Source organism: Plectropomus leopardus, chromosome 10, assembly GCF_026936395.1.
Source record: "Plectropomus leopardus strain MGB_pleo_1.0 chromosome 10, ASM2693639v1, whole genome shotgun sequence".
In the NCBI taxonomy this organism is placed as follows: domain Eukaryota; kingdom Metazoa; phylum Chordata; class Actinopteri; order Perciformes; family Serranidae; genus Plectropomus; species Plectropomus leopardus.
The window spans coordinates 17,982,380-18,003,885 of NC_142185.1; the positions used below are offsets into that span (position 1 = coordinate 17,982,380).

At 40.0% G+C, this 21,506-nt stretch overlaps 3 protein-coding genes across 3 annotated transcripts; 1 reads left to right on the forward strand and 2 right to left on the reverse strand.

The window, feature by feature from the left end:
- The first annotated feature begins 211 nt into the window (after positions 1 to 211).
- On the forward strand, positions 212 to 9,738 carry galnt5 (polypeptide N-acetylgalactosaminyltransferase 5). The gene is made up of 10 exons (XM_042495268.2): positions 212 to 1,788; positions 1,885 to 2,051; positions 3,101 to 3,220; positions 4,210 to 4,345; positions 4,455 to 4,574; positions 4,655 to 4,772; positions 6,664 to 6,993; positions 8,084 to 8,164; positions 8,541 to 8,693; positions 8,845 to 9,738. Exons 1-10 carry the CDS (start codon positions 662 to 664, stop codon positions 8,986 to 8,988), a joined length of 2,496 nt encoding a protein of 831 aa, XP_042351202.1. The 5' UTR covers positions 212 to 661; the 3' UTR covers positions 8,989 to 9,738.
- Positions 9,739 to 12,538, reverse strand: ermn (ermin). The gene is made up of 2 exons (XM_042495269.2): positions 11,729 to 12,538; positions 9,739 to 10,551 (listed from the first exon to the last, which is right to left on the reverse strand). Exons 1-2 carry the CDS (start codon positions 12,273 to 12,275, stop codon positions 10,157 to 10,159), a joined length of 942 nt encoding a protein of 313 aa, XP_042351203.2. The 5' UTR covers positions 12,276 to 12,538; the 3' UTR covers positions 9,739 to 10,156.
- Positions 12,539 to 14,676: 2,138 nt separating this feature from the next.
- On the reverse strand, positions 14,677 to 18,788 carry cytip (cytohesin 1 interacting protein). The gene is made up of 8 exons (XM_042494603.2): positions 18,445 to 18,788; positions 18,059 to 18,108; positions 17,843 to 17,897; positions 17,589 to 17,691; positions 17,286 to 17,379; positions 17,101 to 17,167; positions 16,171 to 16,237; positions 14,677 to 15,944 (listed from the first exon to the last, which is right to left on the reverse strand). Exons 1-8 carry the CDS (start codon positions 18,610 to 18,612, stop codon positions 15,466 to 15,468), a joined length of 1,083 nt encoding a protein of 360 aa, XP_042350537.2. The 5' UTR covers positions 18,613 to 18,788; the 3' UTR covers positions 14,677 to 15,465.
- Positions 18,789 to 21,506: the final 2,718 nt, after the last annotated feature.

Here is a 21,506-nt window from a genome sequence, read left to right on the forward strand (position 1 = left end):
GGGTGTAACCTATGGAAACTGTTTCCATTGTTGTCTCAGCTACTCGCAGCGTTAAATATTTATTCTTTAATTTCGTCATTATTACCTAAACATAAGCGACTTCTTTTATCAACAACTGCACACTGGACGCTTTTATTTTGAAGGCCGTTCACCAAACTTCCTGCACCGCTCTAGCTTTCCTCGGCTAGCTTGCTGCTGTTAGCTCCGTGTAGGCCGAGATTTTCCTGCCAGTCTGACCAATGAGAGTTTACTGAGAGGGTGGAAGTTGGTGGTCGCTACGTCCTCACACAGAGCTGTGTGTCAGTCAGAGTTGTGGCGTGGAGATTCAGCGAAGAAACCGAGAACTTTAAGTTCCTTTTTAGTGACGAAGAAGTTTTAGCCGTACAGACATAATGTCCCGGAGGTGGCTGCAGTGATAGCTCACGGTATGGAAAACTTTACATTGTAACTTTGCGCTGGGCTGTCGGACACTGCTGTGTTCCTGAATGACAACACTGACTACCGCTGCTGCTCCGTGTATTATTTCTAGTATGCCACGCAGGCAGCTAACTTCTCCAAAGAAAAGAAAACTTTGCCCACTACTCAGTCGTGGCCCGCACAGTATGATACTTTGACATTTTCTACAGTTTCACGTGGATGTCGTTATATTTTAAACCCGAGGATGATGAAGGTACTTCGGAGGTACATGAGAGGGAGTGGGAGGGTACTCGCATTTGTGTTCATTGCCTCTGTCATTTGGCTGCTGCTCGACATGGCTGCACTCCGCTTATCAATAAACGATGCAAACAGTCAGCTGCTGAAGGAGAAAGTGATAAGAGAAAGGGAGACTTTTAAACAGCAGTCCAGGGTGACACAGGCGGTGAGAAGGGGGTTTAAACACCCGGTTCAGAGGGTGGACTTTGCTGTCACACATGCTGGGAAAGGACCTATTAATCAAAGGAACAAGGTGGCAGAAGTATACAGAAAGGGGGGCATGAAACAGGATCAAATTCTGGGAGGTAAAAAGGTGAACCAAGAAGATAATCCTCTAAAGATTGATCGCCCCAAATCTGCTAGTAATGGACATGAAGAAGGAGCTGCTGTACAAAGTGTCACACCAAAGCAGGATGTTCCTTCAAATAAAAAAGCAGTGAACTTGGATCTGAATGAGATGAAATTAGAGAAGAGTAGAGCAGCATATGACTTGGTTAAAGTGACATTACCTGTAGTAGTGCCTAATGTAACCCAAGTGCCTCCCAGAGTTAAGGAAAACAAACATAGTCTGCTACCAACCTCAAAGAAGGGACCCATTAAACCTGGGAATGTTGTTCAAAATGCCCTGGACAAAATTGAATCAAAGACAAATGAAAAGGTCAAGGATGAGACTAAGATGAAGACTGGAACAAAAGTGAGTCAGCTTAAGGCTGAGGAGGCACACCCTGTTCACACAACCTCTAAACCTCAATACAAGGACGTAAATAATAAAGCAGAGGAGAAACACATTAGTAAAGACACCAAGACTGATGTGAAGGCAGCAACAGTGAAACCTGCAATCAAAGTCCAAGCAGGGGAGGACTCCAAAAATAACTCTGCCGTTGTCAGAAAAACAGGGCTCCACAAAGTGCTTTCTCTGGATGTGACCAGCGCTCCAAGAGATCCCAACGCGGTGGGCCAGTTTGGTCAGGCGGCACTTGCTGGCAAGAATGAAAATGCAGAGGTGAAGAAGAGATGGGATGAGGGGCATTTTAATGTCTTCCTGAGCGATAAGATCCCAGTGGACCGTGCCATCCCAGACACCAGGCCTGAGATGTGAGTCCCGGTCTGCACATTTAAAATCTTAAAAAGGAGTGACTGCTAGTCTGAATTGTTCTTGCTGATTTATTTTGTTTTGCTGTGTTTTTCCAGGTGTGCACAGAATCTGGTCCATGATAACTTGCCTTCCACCAGTGTGATTTTCTGTTTCGTGGATGAAGTGTGGTCCACGCTCCTTCGCTCTGTGCACAGCGTGCTCAACAGATCTCCACCACACCTCCTCGAAGAGATCATTCTCGTGGATGATTTCAGCACCAGAGGTAATTGTGTTTAGAATGCTTTGCAGGTAGAGCATGTTACCTTGAATGGGTCTCCACAGGGTGACAAAAATTGATACCTGCAGCAACTAAAGCACCAGAAAAATGCTATAAATGACAACAATGAGCACTAGGCTTTTGTTGTCAAAGGTAGATTATTCTCTCTGGCTCCTCTGCATGGCACAGTATGCCAAAAATAGATAATATTTCCTCCATTATGTTCATAGTTGTGCTCAACTTAATTCAGTTGCTTGTTTATGGCCTCAAATTTGTAGACAAACTAATATAAACTACAATGATAGTTATTTATGTAATAGTTAGACCTCACTCCTCTGATTATATTAACACTTTAAGCAGCTGCCTCTCAAACATTTCTCTGACTGTAGGTGTTTTTCATAAAAATGTTTAATTGAATTGTCATATTTGGATTAATGCATATTTTATAAAGATTGTGTGACTTCAGAAAGACCATTGACAATTTTATTATTTGAAAAGTTTTGGTGATTTGTTTTTCATCTTTTTTTTTTCGGTGGTTGTGTGTTGGGGGTTGTTTGTTTGTTTGTTTTCTTCAAAAATAGCCAAAATTACCCCATTTATTACAGCCAGAAACTGTGAAAACAGAAATACTTGGATTTTCACATTTCCAATGGTCCTTGAACACATCACTGGGAAAACTGAAATTTGAACAGAGCTGGAACCTTTTATGTTTAAAAACTGGCAGGCAAGTGGGGCAGTAAAGCAGTTATCTGGGTCGTTGAAAAGTCATGGAAAAGTTTTAAAATTTTGTCCATGAAAATGTGTGGGAACCCTGATTTCAATACAAAGTATGTCAGTTAATATGTCAATATTGAGTGAATCAGAGTAGAAGAGCCCTAAGCTATTAACAGAGACCCGCCCATTATCTGGTTCCTGATAGTTTGTGTAAGCTTAATCTCAGTATTTCTGATTAGAATTACAAACTTTTTTTTCAAGTAATCTTTTCACATATACTGGTGTGTGCTTTTGTCTGCTGTCAGTGTTGTAAAACCATATGTAATATTTTCCTCCGGCAGACTATCTGGGGGAGCAGCTAGATAAATACATGTCCCAGTTTCCCAAAGTGAAAATCATCCGTCTGAAGGAGCGGCAGGGCCTGATCAGGGCCAGGCTGGCTGGAGCTGCTGTAGCTAAAGGTAACCACTGCTGTGATTAATACTCTTTAGAATACATGTCTTGGGTTTTTTTGTGTGTGTTTTGTTTTTTATAGTTTTAATTTTAGATCTTTATTTAGCACATACCAAATAAAATGGGAGAATAGAATAAAAGCAAGTAAAACAACACCAGAATGCCCATCAGACATATTCAGTTGATAATGTAGGTATTTCATGTCTGAAAAGGAGTAGGAGGATGTGAAAACTTAAACAAAAAGATTTAAATCTGTGTGTGTGTGTGTGTGTGTGTGTGTGTTCAAGTCTGAAGTTGTAAATGATCTTTTAACACTATGTAAACTAGCTTACTACTTAAACTAGGCTGAAGGATTATGGTACTGTGAAAAAGAGGTTTTAAACAATCTCGTGGGCTATGAATAATATAATGACAAAAGAGCAACATTTTCAGGTGAACATGCATTTGCTGGAAAGTTAGAACATGATCTCAGGCAGTTAAAAAAATGCATACATTCAGAGTGCAGTCTCTGCTTTCTACTTTAGATAAAACTGCATTTGATCAAGAGAATTCTCTGTGTCTGAAACCCAAGCTCGACACAGGCAAACACATTTTAAATAGGTCAAAAGTACAGAAAGTCTGTAACCCAGGCTCTGCATCATGCAAATCCAAACTGCTTGTGGTATTAGTGCACCCACATTTGCACCACTGTGCATATTTTAGTCGATGTGTTATAACATATAAGTTCAAATATGGAATAATCTTTTTGTAACAAATGCAGTACTGAAACACTGGACTAAAACTATTTGAAAAGTTAAGCTGAGTTGCACTGCACTTTATTTTCAGTCAAAACCTTGCCAAACTTGCACCTGTTCTCTTTTGTATTTGCCATATTATTTGTATACTTAAACAAACAGCTGCATTTCAAACGGCTCCAAGTGTTGCACTGTCATAATGAAGATGTGGTTATTTGTTTAACAGCAGGATGTTTGCTTTGCTTTCGACGTACTATACGTAGGTGAGGTACTTACCTTCCTTGACTCCCACATTGAATGCAACGTGGGCTGGCTGGAGCCGCTTCTGGAGAGAGTCTATCTTGATCGCAAGAAGGTGCCCTGTCCAGTTATTGAAGTCATCAGTGATAAAGACATGAGGTGACGCACTTGATAAACCATACATGTGATGTGGTCATATTTTCTACAGTATTAAAGAAAGAAATGTAATTATGATGCTGGAGCTTCTTTTCTGGCTCTTTCTCCTCAGTTATATGCTGGTTGACAACTTCCAAAGAGGTATTTTCAAATGGCCTTTGGTGTTTGGCTGGAGCGCATTATCAGAGGAGTACATTAAGAAGAATAACATGACCATCTCAGATCCCATCAGGTATCTAAACTGTCAATTTTTATGTTCAGATTTTATTATTATTTCTATTGTATTTTTATTGATTGATTTTTATCTTGCAGATGTCCAGTTATGGCTGGAGGCCTTTTCTCGATTGACAAAAAATACTTCTATGAGCTTGGTGGCTATGATTCTGGCCTGGATGTGTGGGGCGGGGAGAACATGGAGATTTCTTTTAAGGTATAGCTCAACTTACTGACCCTTCCCAAGTCCCACCCCTTTTCACTCTTTGCTCCAATAACAGTGAAGCAAGCTTGGTCCCTGACAGAACCTTCTACACAAGCCCCTTTCCTGTTACATACATTTTATACAAGAAACACATGGGGTGCGGACAAGATATATCAAGGGGGGTGGGGGGTGAAGTGAGTTTTACCTGCTGCACAAGCCCCCTTCTCACTACACAAAAAAACTCACTAACATTGTGTATTTAGTCGGTATTCTCTCACAGTTCAAATGACTCTGCAGTAGTCATTCGCTTTCATCGGCTCCAGCTCCAATTGGCTTCCATCAGCAGTAATCAAAATACAATGTGCTAGTGTACGCGCTAATTTTAGCCCAGAAGTGGTGCCGTGCAATGAAGGGCCACCTGAAAAATGCCATCCATCTCCATCCAAGTAGTGCTCTATAACTTTGTTCCAAATTAGTCAGCAAGGAGTTTGAAAGAGAGACTGAATAAGTAAGAGATATAAAAGAACTAACCGCCACAACATTTTCACCAGCCTCCATGCTGCTTTCTACTGTTTACTAACCTGTTTTCCTGCTTGTCTTTAACATCAAACATGACACACCAGGAAATAATACAAAATAAAAGTAAAATTTAAAAAAACCCCACAAGCAGTCATACTTGTCTGCTGCAGAGCCGTGTACACGAAAAAGGAAAAAAAAAACATAGACCAGATGTATATAAATAGCATTTAGCAACACGGTGCTTACAGGGGAAACAGAAACTTCCATGGCCAGTCCAGTAGCTTTAGTTGATTGTAACTGTCACGCTCTTCTGAAAGTGTCGTGCTTCAGTAGTGTCATGCAGCAAACAGGCACCATGTATTTTGGCTGTCAGATATATTTTGTGCAAGGGTTATTCATTTTAATAAGAAGACCAAACTTTGTAAATGGTTAAAAGATGTAGCTGCAAGGCATGTATAAGCAATACTTGATACGTTACATTGGTGGCACAAAATTCATAAACGCATTGTATATAACCTTAGTCACATCATAAGTTAGCTAATATCAGCAAAACAAATGTTAAGTAGCTAGCTAATGTAAAACTATATCCAGAGAAGTTAACATAATATGAGATTGCCAACTTCAGCCAAGTTTGCTTTCTCCTTATTTCTGTGATAACAGTATTTCTGTGTTGGCTGACATATTTTTAAGATGACAAGAATTATAATTAGCCAGATTAAGGCTAACGTATCTTTTTTTATAATAGTTACGTACTAGCCTAAAGTAACTTTTGGTGTTATTTATTTGGATATACACCGCGTCTAGCATCCCATCACGATTGTATCCTTCAGTCACATAATGTAGTCCTTGTTGTTGGCCTTTTTAAGCTATATTGCCTGACTCCCAGAAACTAAATGGATTAATACACACCTGGCACCCAGCTTAATGGAACCAATGTCTCCATGTTTCTTTTTGTCAAGCTTGTCCATCCTGGCAACAGTAACTAAGGGGAAGGGAGTTTTAAGGTTTCATCACATCCTGCCAAAGGTTTAAAGTTGAAAATTTGCCAGGTGGCTAACACTCAGGGTTGGAAATTAGCACCAGCCAGCAGCCAAATGCTGGTAAAATATGCAAGTGGCTGCTAGATTTGCTTCGCTCACCAGCCAATAAGAAAAAAGCAATCCATTGAGTGGCTGGTAAATTTTGGAGTCCACCAGACACAGTAACAAAAAAAAGGTTAATTTCCAACACTGTCAACACTGGTACATTTACAGTAATGTTGACTGTTTTGTGTTGTCCTTATAAATGAAATGAAATTTATTAGTCAATTCATACATTAGCTACAGGTTTTTGGGAACTCCCCTGAATGTCACTCACATTATCCTACATGTTGCCATTTAAACAGATCTGGATGTGTGGAGGGGAAATTGAGATTATTCCCTGTTCTCGAGTGGGACACATCTTCCGGGGACAGAATCCTTACAAGTTCCCCAAAGACAGGCAGAAGACAGTGGAGCGTAACCTGGCGAGGGTGGCAGAGGTCTGGCTGGACGAGTACAAGGACATTTTCTACGGCCACGGCTACCACCACCTGCTGGATAAGAAGAACATTGACATTGGCAACCTCACCGTGCAGAATGAGCTGAGGAAGAGGCTCAATTGCAAGAGCTTCAAGTGGTACCTGGAAAATGTGTATCCGGAGATGGATGCTCCTTTAGTCAAAGCTGAAGGCCTGGTATGTACATCAATGAACTATGTTTACATTTCCCTAATGGTCTTAAACATGAATGCCTGGCTTGCTTTCTCTCTTTGAAGCTATTGTCATCTCCTAAACAAAGACTGTGATTGTGCTCATTTGGAACAAAGAATAGCTGTCCATTACAGCCCGTGACAGCTTTCTGTCATTGAGGACATCAAAGCCCAATGTCACGTGAAACTCTAAATGAGTGAACAAATGCTTGCAGTAGGGCTGGGAATCGTTTAAAGCATTAAGATACCAGTCAGGAAACCACTACCTTTAAAGTGATACTGATATTAATAGAGTCCTTCAATCGATACCGACAATGTGAATGGAGTGGAGAGAAGCTGGTCTTTCGATTGTTTTGGTGTCATCTCGTAACGCTGAACAGCCAACTTTGTCAAATGCACCGCTCTTGACTTTACTGCACCACAGACTGTTTAGGTTTTTGCTGCTGGACAGTTGTGATGTTAGGTACTACTGCTATGTCACTGACTGTTCGCCGGGAGGTGAGCCAGCATCGTCTGACTGGAGAAGTTTAAAAAATATTTGGCAACAGGTCATTTTGGTCAATGCCTTGACAGTTTCGAGTACCGATGCTAGTGGTGGGAATCACCAGAGGGCCCCCAATTCATTAACACAATACTCGGATCACAATACAATATTATTGTGATTTTAAATGTTTTGCAATAGTATTGTGATTGCATATATTGCAATATATTGTGATTTATTACCTTTTTCAACTGCAAATTCAGGATAAACTTTGTCTTCATATGTTTTTATTCAATAAGAATATGTTTTCAGTTTATCCGTCCCACTTCAGTCATTTTTATTGCAACAACACGTCTAGTGGAATGAAAAAACAATTGATTTTATTACACTAGTAGGCTACTAAAGTTTAAGTTGTTGTTGCAATATTAACAATTTATGTAATAAAAAACTGATGCTTTCCGTCTATATGCAATATTGCCATGCAAAATGTTGCGATACTATGCTGTACCTATTTTTTCCCCCATCCCTAACCAATGGTTTGCAATGCTGTTGTTTCACCCCTCTGAAGTTTTTGTTATCTAATTTGTCCTTGTAGGTCTTTAATCGTGGCTTAAGGAAATGCCTCACTCTGCAGAACGTCTCCCTGTCGTTTGAGACGTGTGATCTCAGCAAGCAGGTATGAGTTTTGATTTACCGAATATTTGACTGCAAATAAATGGCAAGTGTCAAGTGTTTCAGATGGATATATGCAGACAATGACCAATTTTGACCTCATGATTGTCGTAATTATGGGCGGGGGCCTAACAAAAACATCCAGAAATAGACCTAAATCAGGACAAATGTAATCAGGATCCAGCCATGATAAACAAGGGTGGAGTCCAAGCAGAGACCAGGGCTTTCTAAATGTGGTCTTTTTGGATTCAGAGCAGCCCCATTGAGCCATCCTTCAAATTCTGTCATTTTTCATGGAGCATAATTACACCCTTGTCACTCCCCTCTCTTTTTCTCTCTCTCTCTTTCTCTCTCTCTCTCCCTTTCTCTCTGGTATACAGAGTCAGCATTTTAATTACACCTGGATGAGGCACGTTCGCCAGCAAGATCTATGTGTCGCACCCCACGGCAAGGGCAACGGTTTCGCTTTACAACTATGTGACAACACCAAGCCTGAGCATCGCTGGTTCCACAAATCCTCCAACTCGGCTCTGGTAGGTTGACTTGGGGCTTGCTATTTGTTTTGGCTACTGTCTTTGTTTTTCTTTGCTTTCACCAACTCTATCATTTTAGAAGTGCTTAGGCTGTGTGTTTAAAACAACAGGACAGGCCTGCTCAAAATGTTGATGTTTTGTCTTTGTGAAGGCGGAGCACCTCATAGCAGAGTATGTTTCCCATCACATGTGCCTGGAGGCGGGGCCCCAGGGTGACACTCTCCACCTCAATCCATGTGAAACCAGAAATGCCTTCCAAAAATGGCAGTTCACACACTACCATGCTCAAGGGTGAGATTGAAAAGTGTCAAACATGCACTATACAGACCTTCAGTGGCCTCAAACTACGATCCAGTCTGTGGTCCAAACTCAACTCATGACTGTCCAGAGGAGGTGGGAGGGGCTTTGGTGGCAGTGATATGTGGTGTATTCAGAGGGTGTGGGGATGTGCAATGTTTCTAATTTCCTTTGTATCATATCAGCATGGACTGACCTTGACTTTTAAGTGCCGGAGGAAAGAGAGCATCTCTGTTTGATTTGGACCAGAGTTTGCTAAAAGGATTCAGGTGAACGTCTATGGAAAAATACGCCATACTGAGCACAACATATCATCTCACTGCCAAAGATAAACAGTGCCTCTTAGATATGAAATGTAAAAAAAAAAATATTTTTTTGTGTTAGCTCTGCTGGGACTGAAACATGAGTTTAATTGCATGTAATGTAGAATGTATACATTTGTTTTCAACATATCACATATTTTCGGTGAGACATCTTTTCTAGATGTCACATTCATTTTTTGTTTTGAGAGGCACATGGGTGAAACAGCTGCTTCTGTGGTTTCAATTGCTGCATTATTTAGGTGTAGGTATTGTGAAAACTGTCCCTTTTGTATGAATTTTTTATCTTGTCACTAGAGGGAAGTGTTGGTTCAAATCACGATAAATCGGTGCTGTGATTTCATGATTTCGTGGCCTGTTTTCAAAACCTTCATGGAAATGCATTTTCTTAAGAAAGTGAAAATAAAATGATGGCGATGAAGATTCAATAGCATGTATTTCTTTATTATTTTTGTGCTTATCCACTAGTCATCAGGATAAGTATGTATCTTTAGCAAATTCCCCCAAAATACTAAAGCTCTAATACTTAACATCTTAGTTATTGTAGCTAGTAAGATTATAAAGCCCTGAGGGTCTTATTTATGTAATCTGCTGCTCAAATACCTGCCTTACACAACAAGTTTTCATCCTGAAACGATCAAATGAAAAACAAAGAACATCTTAGACATGCTTGTCAATCAGATACTACGCAACAGATATAAATTAATTTGGAAATCTTGTGTGACCTGGAAAGTTATATCAGAGATTTCCAATAAGATATAATAAATGTGTAGAATGTAGATATTTAATCCGTTTTTTTTTGTTATGGATCACATGCAGCAGTTTATGTTTTCCTTACAAACTATCTTACAAATTCATGATCATGTACTCAAACGCCTCTATCTTCTGGCGGGTGTTGCCTCTGCGGATCTTGCGGTACGACACGGTGCTGTATTTGGAGGAAGAGAGGTGGTTAAAGGATTTCTCGGGGTCGGCGCTGCCATGGGACCTCTTAGGCAGAGGCAGAGTGGAGTAGCCTGGACTCGGGTTTTGATGAAACCCCATCGGGGCATGAAAGTTGTGGTCCTGCTGTGGGTCCTCGTCCACCCGAAGCTGCTTGTCACCTGTTATCTGGAGTTCAGCACTTGACACTCGCTCTGAGACGTCTGCCTCCACACTCAGCCTTGTATCAGTCTCCTTGTTAGTTACATCAGAGCTTTCGAGGTTTGGTGTCACTTCTTCCTTCTCAGCTGGTAGATTGCCTGAAACGAAAAGAAGAGCATAAATCTTTTTTGTTTTCTGTAAACAAAATCTCTTCCTAAAACAATCTTATTTTTCTGCACCATCACACGGGGCAGAGCGGAGGGCGGCCTCTGGGGCTTCAGCCCTGAATTTTTTCTCTAAAGTCCTGAATCTGTACTATTCCCTTAATAAATCTAATATAACTGCGCCAGTTTCTCTGTTGTTCCTCAATGCCAGAATGATGTCTAATGCCCACATCTCTTTGACGTAGAATACTGACGTCAGATGACATTGATATTTTGTTGGTTTTAAGTTGGTTAAGTAACTAATATCCCACATCTTCCAAAAGTCTCATGGCAATGCCACCTTGGCATTGGTTAATGTCTGTAAAACTTCATAATTTTAATGTCCACAGAACATGAAATTCTAATGTCATTTAAAATGACGATAATCTGATTTTCCTTCCAACCAAAATTGAATGTCTGTCTGGCGTAAGAGTCCAATGATGCCATATTTATGTCCGGTGCCAGCTGGACAGTATTGAAGGGTACATTTACGTTGCATTGTTTGGGATCCTTGATTTGCATTTAGAGCAGCTTAGATTATTATGGTTTAGATTTAAATATAGCAGATTTGTCAGCTAAATATTCACTGTGTGAACTCTTTTCCAGCATAATATAACAAAACTAAGTTTCATGATTAGTAATGCCAAATTTCTACCCCACCTATTTTATGTAACTGAAAAAATGTGGTAACACCACACAAATGTTTCCTTATTTGGAGTTTTTTGGAGGCAGGAGTGAAAATTAGTCATCCTCAATATTTGCTGTGTTATGGTTTCAGAATGATGAAGACAGTTGGAGAACAATTAGATATAAAATAGGATGTTGGCTCAAAAGGATTATATTATTTTTTTCTCTGCAACTATAATTTCTTCCCAAATGATGTACAGATTTTTAGGCATTTTTTAAAAATCTCATATTGTACATGGGAAAAAGATCTCCCTCAGACCCCCCTTGGCTTGGGCTAAGCACTGAACGCCTGGCTCCGCCCCCTGATGAACTTTATGTATCCTAAATTTAAATCATTGAATGCAATGGTGTTTTCATTTATTAAATAATTATCATAGTTATTTCAACAATTATGTTCAGCATTATATCTTAAAATGTTAACATCGGGTTCCAACCCTGCACTTACCTTGTTCTGCAGATATATTTAGCTGTGTTTGCATGTCTGCATCTGTGCCGTTTAGTGATCCTCCACAGGCACTCACTGACATCTCTGGAGTTGGATCAGACGTTGCTCCTGAATCTGCAGGATCAGACTGATCCATAGGTTCAGTTTTTGGTGTCTGGAGCTCTTTCTGTTCTTGTTCATTCAGAATGACCTGCTGAGTCACTTCCTTTTCCAAATCTGCAATTTCTTCGTCAATAATAGATATCTCTTCCCCTGTATCATCCTCACCAGTTGCCACACTGTTAACAAGCTGCTCACATTTGTCGGCACCAAAACCACATGATGTGTTTGCTTTTCCGTCCTGATGAACTTGGTCCTCGTCACTGTAGAACACAGAGTCATCTCCCTCCTCCATTGGCCACTCAACTCTTTCCTCAGGTTCCTCCGGGGTCTGAAGGGCCTCTAGAGAGATCCCTCCAATGATCTCCAGTACCTGGGATGCCAGTGCATCTTCTTCTGCTGTGAGCCTCGGGAGCTCTGGTGGCATTGTGCTCGTCTCCATCTCCATATGTCTGATTTTCTTTCTCCTGATACTGAAAATAGTCACACTTCTACGCTCTTAGCTGTTTTTGCAAATTGAATCAAAATTTAAGCAACCTCAGACTTGTCATTGTCGCATCATCTGCTCCAGCGTAATACTTTTTATCCTACATTGTCAAAGAGTGAAGAAAGAATCCATCCTGCATCTCACTCAGCAGTGCAAGGTCAAGCTCACTTGTGTGCTCTCTAGTGCCAGTACCATGTAAATCTGTGTGTGTGTTGAATCACAGAAGAACGGGCGTTTTGTTTTGGCCCCAACAAAGACTCTTTGTGACTCTGGCATCTGCATATGAAGTGATTGTACTCATTCTTTGATAATCTCTGCTGGGTGACCACGTTCATTCTGTTACGTTTTGAGGATTAACCTTCTCCTATAGGTTTTCAGTATATATAACCCCACCTGAACCAACAGTAGATTGGACATGTGCTGAAGCTAAGCCCTGTTCACTCGCTGATTTATAAGTGCATATAAATACCACTGCGTCTTAAGTAAGATGCTGATATAACAGTCTGAAAACTTACACCATGCTCAACACACAACATCAGCACTGTTTGAGCTACAAGGCTGCAAAATTCTCCAATATTTCCAGTACTTCACAAAAAAAGACAGGATTAGACATTTTTTTGATGGGCCCGACCCCTAGGTTGGGAACCATGTTACTGTGTATAAAGTAGTTAAAGCAAGGTCAAACTCAAAAAGCTACACTATAAAGTACTTTTTACACAATGATACATAATCCAATAATCCAATGATAATCCAATAATGTTGTAAGGAGATAATTTTACTGCAGAACTACCTTTTTTAAAAAAATTTTATAACTTTTTGCACTTTTAGCAGCTTTTGCTCATTTAGAATACCTCTGTACTCTGTAGGATTTTGTATGCAGGACTTTTATTTTACATTATTGGTTTAGTACTTTTAGTTAAGTATGTGAACACTAGTATGGAGTACTACTGGTACTACTACTACTAGTACGGAGTACTACCTGCTCTTAAGTTATAAAAACATACTGTTTTTACGACTCAAGAGCAGGTGAAAAAAAGGGATAGTTTTTCTAAGTTACTTTAAAAAATGATTTGTAGAATAGTAGGTAAACCAGTTTTAGCATACCAAAAAAAAAGGGTTGCGATAATATTTTTTTCTTAACGACTTTGTTTTTCATCTGTGAAAACAGGCGGAAAAAGTTTTGGCAGGTGACGTGTTTTTGGTCAGGATCATTGTTTGTTTGTTTTTGTAATACTCATTTTGGCCACAAGAGGCTGAAGTGCACCACTAATCCATGTTTTAAAAAGTACATGTATTGTGTGTTAGCAAGTTGCCTTGTGTTTAGAGAGCATGGGTAAAAAAATAAAACTCAACTAGAAAAAATGTGAATGCCTATAGTCTTATTCAGAACATGGGATAATTTTGCACTCCCGCCTCCTGTGGCTGAAAGGAGTATTACAACTACAAACACACCAAAAAAAAAAAAAAAAAAAAAAATCAAAAATCACCTGGCAAACTTTTTGCCACTTGTTTCACTGATTCATTTTAAGGAACTCTTGACAAAACCTTTATTAATACTTTTTTTCATGAACAAAACATTTTTACTCAGGGAAAGCACTTATTAAATTGATATTGATATCAGTAAAGATGGCTTAGTCCCATAAGTGTTCCACTCAGATACTCCAGTGAGCCAGCATACACAGTGCCAGCACCTCCCCTGAGTGCAGTGCAGCCTTTGCTTCTCTTACCATAAATGCAGAATGTCTGCTGAGAAAAAAAGGTCTATTTAGATTAGACTTAGAAAATGGATCGCCAGAATTTTTTTGCAGGGCCTCCACAGCACATTGTCTTCATGCGACACAACTTTTCATAATAAATGAACCACTGAACTATTTAATTATCAGCTTCATAACAAAAAAGTCAGATAGAAGTAATGTTTTTTTTTTTTATGTTTCTCTCTGCATCCCTGTGTTTGCTGCTTTAAAATGAAGTGTGTTATCCTTTCTGTGAATGGTAGCCATCAATTGCAGGAAAACACACTTTAATTCACCATGGCGTGATGATGGTAGCTCTCTCTCTCACTCTTGCTCTTTCTCTCGCTTTCTTTCTCTCTCTTTAGCAGTGGCAGCAACAGCAGGAAAGAAGTGAGACATATGACAGGAAATGTGTGGGGTTTCTATTCTGTTCTATTCAAGTGTTATAGCTTAACTTTTTACAAGCTAATGTGCACTGCCCAGAATAATCTTTGTTTATGTACATGAGTAAATTGTGTGTAATGCCTTCATCATCAACAGAAATCTTCAACAGCTCACTTTGTAGTAAGTCACTTCTTTGTGTGTAACTTCAGAATGAGTGCTCATTATTATCTGAAGCAAAACTCTGGTGGCTTTCCAAGACTTCAAAGTTTATTATTTTATTAAAAGTCCTTTGCATTCAGATTTTCTTGATTTAATATCAAAAAATAAATCATGACACTCTCCAGAAAGTTGCATTTTCTACCAACTGAAAGTGAGACACACTTAAGCACATTCAGAATTTACAAGAAACCTCATCAGTGTTTCTCAACCAACACCGAAAGTTGTATTCAGCCTGAATATAACGCTTAAAATGAAAACAGTTAAGTAGCACCTCTTGTACCCACATCCTGTTTTGAGCTGAGCAGACATCTATACTGAGTAGAGCTTTGGGTTTGGTTTTCAGCACCTGAATGTGACAGAAGTATTGTTTCAATGTCTATAAAATGAATGCGTTTTAGGTCACTGTCTCATTTTAAAAATTCAAGGTGCTACTCGAATACAGCTACTGTAATTCAGACTGTTCTGATTAATGCTGATCACGCTGTGATTATGGCATGGAAAAAAAATGTCAGTCTTTCATTCAAGATAGCAGGATCTCATCTATGTACAGATTTTCATAATGCTTTTGTGCCAGCACAAGCAGTGATCCAGGTGGACCCATAAGGCTCAGGACCTGTTTGGGTAAACTTTGACCTTGACAAAAGCCAAGAACCCAAATGTCTGTCGTGTCTGTGTTCCTTTGAGGGCCAAAAAGAGTTAACCCAACCTTCGGTGTGGGTAAACATTTCATTACAGAATCTATTTCTCTCTGCAACAAGAGCATGAGAAGCCTGGTTAACCCTTCCAGTAGACACAAGGAGCATGTGAACAACAAGTCACTGTGTGTTTGTCCCCGTCTCCTCCTCTTCAACTGATCGTTGTAGTCCAGGAAGTAACTTCAGGATGTGTTTGCGAACACTGCCTCTCCTGCTTTTACGGGGTAGGGTACCGAACAAGGAGGAGAACTTTGTTTCCTCCCAGGAAGGAGAGAGGGAGCTGCTGCTGCTGGCCAAACTGGAGCTGCTGGAGCGGCAGAGGGATTGGTGATGACTATTGGAGCTGTAGGAGAACCTGCGGGAGCCGTCCTGCGATGGGAAATCTCTGGAGAAGAAGCAGCTATCATCTGAGGTGCTGGCTGCACTGCATGGACTGGGAGAGCACAGATCGCCAAACACACTGGCCTGGTCACTGTCATCTGTCATCCCGCTCCTGTAACTGCTGTCACTAGAAAAACGCCGGCCACAGCGGCCTGTGGAGGTGCTCACACTTGTTGAAGAGTCCATTGAGAGGTGGAGGCTGCTGTTGTTCAAATTACCTGAAAACATAACAGAGTCCCAGTTAAAGAAAAACTGCAGCTGACGAGAAGTTTGCAACAGGAAGTTCGTCAGTCTATGTTCATTTCTCAGGGGAACTCCTTTAATCTCATTTAACTGTTTAGTTTACAGTTGAATTCACATTATGAACAACATCACTTCACAAACATGAGAATGGCTGTGAGAAAGGAAGTGCTGTGGTCTGACAGCTGAGGCAAATCCTCTCACCTCGCATGAGACGCTTTTCCTGTAATGTAAGGGCTTGCAGCTCCACCAATTTCTCACCTAGCGATTGCTGTATGGGCAAGAAACAACATGGTTTTATTTCCAGTAAAATTCTTTAAGATTACAAATTCATACGCATGCTCTGATTAACTGGGGTGTAGCACAAAATTCTGGGCCCTGTGCACATGCAGTCTTCATGTAGACTGCATGTGCACATGCAGTGGAATGAAAATTGAAAATATTTTAAATGCCCCTCAACTTAAGTACCTAAATATGTTGGATTTTGGTTACTCATAGCACAACTTAAAATCAACAAAATATCTGTGTCATCAGTTGTCAGTACTCAACATCAAATTGTTGTTATGCCATAGATGTTGAACTGAGTTTTCATTGTGCTCACCTGACGTTACAACCTCAATTCAACCAAATGTCAACATCTAATAATGATGGTGGCTAGTTGGGTAATTACTTAGACAGAAAAAATTGCAAACTAAACCAAACATTGTAATAGCAGGCTTTTCAAGGCCCCCCCTCCCACTGGGGCCTCGGGTCATCAGCCACACTTTTCCCCCCAACTATGACACTCCTGCTGATTAAAATCTAATGGACCAAAAGCTCAAAATAAAGTAAATCACTGCATAGACCTATGTGTATGGAAATCTCTTCTATCAGCTTAAACCTTCAGAATATTTAGCTACAAAGATTTCAGTATGAGAGCACACAGTTTGTCAGGGGTGTGTGTTTAGTTGTGAAATATTTGCATATGATCTATTTCACACAGTCAACCTATAATTAACTACGGTGCTGTAGTTTTGCTCTTTCATTAATACCAGCTGGGTTTATGCAATGTGGTTCAGTTGTCTGTAGGCTGCAATGCAACCACAGAGCTGCAGTATGTCAACAGCAAACATGGGCAGGCTTTAAGAGACACACCTTGAGCAGGTTCATCCTCTTCTCCAGCTCGATCTGCTTCACTATATTTCCACATACAGTCTCCATCCTGGAATCACATAATAACGTATGATTACACACACTTTTAAGATCAGTCACTTTGATTTCTATGCAGCCGATTTCTCCTCTGCTCTGCTGCACAGCCAGTTTTTATTTCTGTGACTCACCTCAGACTGTTGGTTGATTCTCTAATCAGATCCAGTATGCGCTGATGAGATGATCCTTCAATGCTGACCCCGTTTATAGTGACGATAACATCCCCTACAATAAATGAGGATGCAAAAAAGGGAACTTTGTAATTACAAGAACTGGCTTTGCGTGGTAGTTGTGCATGACTATGGGTGTGTATGTATGATACTAGTCATTTATCTGTCAATCTACATACACCAGAAAGAAACGATAAGGTCTGACGGTTTTGTGCGTGTATGAAAGCCTGTGCAGGGCCTGCATGGAGGATGTGGGCGGCTCACCTGCGGTCAGACCAGCACTCTCAGCAGCACTTTCCTCCTGCACTTTGCACACAAACGTGCACATCTCCACCGCAGAGCTGTCTTTCAGCTGCAGGCCATAGGTCTGAAAAAAGAGACAATCTGTCACAAAAAACGACACTTTTTCACAGAAACTTCCTCTTAAACAAAACATTTGCATGAAAATTTCTCCAGAATTGCAGACTGAAAGGCATGGCAGTGATACATATGTACTTGATCTTATAAAGCATGATTACCTGAATTTCAAAACCAAATGTTTCATTGTCTTGTTTTTCCAGTACAATTGTGGTCCTGTGCAAAAGAGAAATACAAAAAAATCAAATAAATATTTTGCTCTTTATAAACTTAATCTTCTGTCAATATTGCAAAAACATGCAATATATATGATTTTACATGTAGTAAAGTAAACTTATACTATATGATCAATTGCAAATGAGATTTAATATGTTTACCTCTGTGGGTCAGAGTAATCAACCAGTGAGTTGGTGCGGGTTTGTTTGGGCTGCAAAAGAAGAAGAAATGCAAAGTTCATCTTTAAAACAATATTATACAAGTTTTAAATCTCCCTGGGAGCTAAAGAGGTCGTTGATTATAAGAACATGCTGATCCGAAAGTCTTAAATAACTCAAAAGATTAAAATTGTTACAAGGCTTTTGGTCAGTTGCATAGAGCTGCTCCACTTATTTGGTTTTTTTTTTCATTTTAAAACTATACTGTGTAAGAAAAGTCTCAGCTTTAATCAAGTTCACATGTCATTGTTTCATGATGTTTGATTTGCAGATGTGTTTACTCTCTATTCCACAGATATATATAAATTTGTTTGCTTTTTTTGTCTCACCTTGCATAATCTAGGCAGAGAGCCTGTGTTGTGGCGGTGTCGATCATTGTTTCCCCTCAGTGAGCGTCGGTACCACAGGGAACACTTCTTCCTCAGAGTATTATCCAGAATGTAACTCTCTTGACTGCCCTGGCGTGGAAGTCCGTTGAAATTCATGGTGGACTGCATGGTAGAGTAGTCCTCAAAGCACCATCATGTCCTGCTGCAGCAGCTCTTCAGTGTTTGTGTGGCCCTGCCCCGCTGTGCAGCCAAAAGGTGTCAAAGCGGAAATCCACGTCATGTGATGGTTGTGGTGGACGTGCATCTGCATCACATACCTAATTTCCTGTTCACCTCTTTTAACTTCTTTCTTGAGAAGGGATGCTCTGCTGTTTTGAAAAGCAAAGCATGGAGTTTTTCTCTCATTATTCCCCTTCAAACAGTCCCTTTCCCTTTTTGCAGTCAAAGCAATTCGATTTATGGTCTGTCAGAAATCAGCAATGCATGAGAAACTGCCACCTCACGCCTCGACCAGCACCTGCTTCAGCCTCTCTCACTCTCAGTTTCTCAGTGGGCTTAGCTTCAGTCTAAACCTCAGTCCTGTGTTCTGCCAAGCAGGGAGACTTGTCTTATGAGGACAGACAAAAGGTTGATTTAGCTTGGGGCCAGTGTCACACTCCCCAAACAGACAGCATGGGTCATTGGGCCGAAGGCATCAGACATGGTTGGTTCAAAAGGGAGATCACACACACACAAGCCGGCAGCCAGGGAGACAATGGCTGATGGGGTAAAGAAAACTGAACCACAGCGCACAAACCTTCTCCCACTACCACACCCATGCATACAAAAGGTACACTGTTTAATCTGCAGGAAAAGACTATCATCTTTCACAGTGTACAAAAGCAGCATTTCTTTGGTGACCAGAAAAACAGAGAAAATGTCTTTTCACTTTGAGCCTCAGTACTGTTCATATGAACGCAGATTAAATACTCCTTAACAAGCAGATTGCCTCACAGCAATCCCCTCTGCCCCACTGACCCTCAGCAGAGCCGTTGGCCAACCGACCACGGGACCGTCTGGAACACTGATATGCCATTTCTACAGGACATTGCTAATTCAATGCTATACAATACATTTTGTTCTCTTCATTGAAATCATGCACTTTGCTGCTGTTGGATTAAAATGAGGAGGACTACAGAAAAGCATTAATGATTATGTAATATGTGAGAAAACAGAATGCAAATCTCTGCTCAAGTTTTAAAGACTACATTTTTTGAAGCATTAAAACAACACGTGACAAATCGAGTGGTTATCTTCCAGTGTTATAGCTTGGAAATTACATCCTTTTATTTTCACAAACATTCTTTCCTTAAAGGGTAACTTTGAATTTTTTTCTTACCTCTACCTTCTTTTCCCATGTTTCTGTTTCTTAGTGACTCATAAGTGAAACTTTTTTTTTTTTTTTTCAAACAGTTCAGTCTTGATGGAGATTGCTGCAGGCTGCAATGGAACTATTCAGGGGCTGTTTTTGCCACCAACAGGCACCGATTGTTATTATAAATGTCTGTCAGCATTATGGAAAGGATAACATAAGATAAATTTTATTGTCGCCAGAGAGAAATTTGTCTTGGGCACATAGCGCATAAAGCTGCATCCCGAGCACATGCATGGCATAATAGACAATAATAGACAGTATTTTCATAGTCAACAACAGACTATACCACACAAAGATAATATATACTGAGGCTGAACAAAAATGAGTGTTACTAATGACTAGGTAGATAAAGTTGATATTACACCTGCCCTACTGATAAAACAAGAGAGAGGCAGCATAAAAACAGGCCTTTTAAGAGAGTAGATCCCTAGATAGACCTCTATGTTAATGAGTAAAGTCATTTTTGAATAATCAGAAATAACCCCAAAATCACCATCGCCAAACTCACCATACTCCATTTAAATAAACAGCAGGTAATTTTAACATGTTTAGTGTTTAAATTACCCGAAAAAATAGCATTTCTGTAAATATGTTTTTTTTTTGTTTTTTTTTTTATTTTAAAGTTAAATTCACTTCCTGTCACCTTTTAATTTGAAAGTCTCATTTACTGTTTGTTTATTTATTTTGAAGCTCTCCGGGCGGAAACGGGTCTTGAAGGGATAAACATGGAAGAAAAATGGAGGGAAACGCCGGGATGCCTGTACGGAAGTTTCTTTTTGTTTCTTGCTGAAACAGGCGCCAGGCTGGACTGGGAACAAGGTGAGTACTTGTTTAATGTCTTTTCTTGGTTTGGGGGTGTGTGTTTTGAACTGACATTGTGGCAAATTCTTAAAAAAATCAAAGTGTTATGCTGTCGCGCAGTTCCTGCTAAAAATAGCTGCTAACGGACATCGGTAACGTTGACAACACTGACGCTGATATCGAGGCCGATTCAAGGAAGTCACGTCACATAACGTTACGGTGACGATCCGAAACGAGCTAAAGCGTTTCATACATTTATTTTACTAAACTCTGTGCGTGAACGGACTCTTTTCTCAGTGTGACCGCAGAGACAGGGACAGGGACAGACAGGCAGCTGCAGATGATGGAGAGTTGACTTGTGTCTGAAAAAAGGCTCTGTGAGTGAAAGAAAACCATTTCTTATTCCAATACACTAGCACACAGCTGTGGATAAAGTGGGCAAATCGGATTTTTTTTTTTTTTTTACTGAAGAACAATGTAGAAATACTCTGTTTTAAGCAAGAGTACTGCATTCAAAATAGAATTAAAGTAAAAGTGCAAAAGTATTAGAATTAAAGTATAGCTGAAAGAGCCCACTAGTAGTGAAAGCAGGCTTTCAGAATGGCCCATTTCAGAGTAATATAGCCTACAGTGTGTATTATAATCATTGATGCATTAATGTGTTCAGGTGATGAAGCTTATTTTAAATATGTGCCAACTGTTTGGTAGATCGATCTATAATAATACATAATCATTTATTAGTTGATTTATATTTTGTATTAATAATCGTATATGTAAAGTAACTAAAGTAGTTACATATATGAAGTGCAGTTAAAAAGTACAATATTTGCCTCTGAAATGAAGAACA

Coding starts and splice junctions, on each gene's coding strand:
- galnt5 (XM_042495268.2), top strand. CDS start 662: ATGATGAAGGTACTTCGGAGGTACATGAGAGGGAGTGGGAGGGTACTC. Junction 6,994..8,083: donor TAGTCAAAGCTGAAGGCCTG/GTATGTACATCA, acceptor TTGTCCTTGTAG/GTCTTTAATCGTGGCTTAAG. Junction 8,694..8,844: donor AATCCTCCAACTCGGCTCTG/GTAGGTTGACTT, acceptor GTCTTTGTGAAG/GCGGAGCACCTCATAGCAGA.
- ermn (XM_042495269.2), bottom strand. CDS start 12,275: ATGGAGATGGAGACGAGCACAATGCCACCAGAGCTCCCGAGGCTCACA. Junction 10,552..11,728: donor AAATATATCTGCAGAACAAG/GTAAGTGCAGGG, acceptor TTTTCGTTTCAG/GCAATCTACCAGCTGAGAAG.
- cytip (XM_042494603.2), bottom strand. CDS start 18,612: ATGCAGTCCACCATGAATTTCAACGGACTTCCACGCCAGGGCAGTCAA. Junction 18,109..18,444: donor CTCTGCCTAGATTATGCAAG/GTGAGACAAAAA, acceptor CTTCTTTTGCAG/CCCAAACAAACCCGCACCAA. Junction 17,380..17,588: donor GAGTGCTGGTCTGACCGCAG/GTGAGCCGCCCA, acceptor CATTTATTGTAG/GGGATGTTATCGTCACTATA.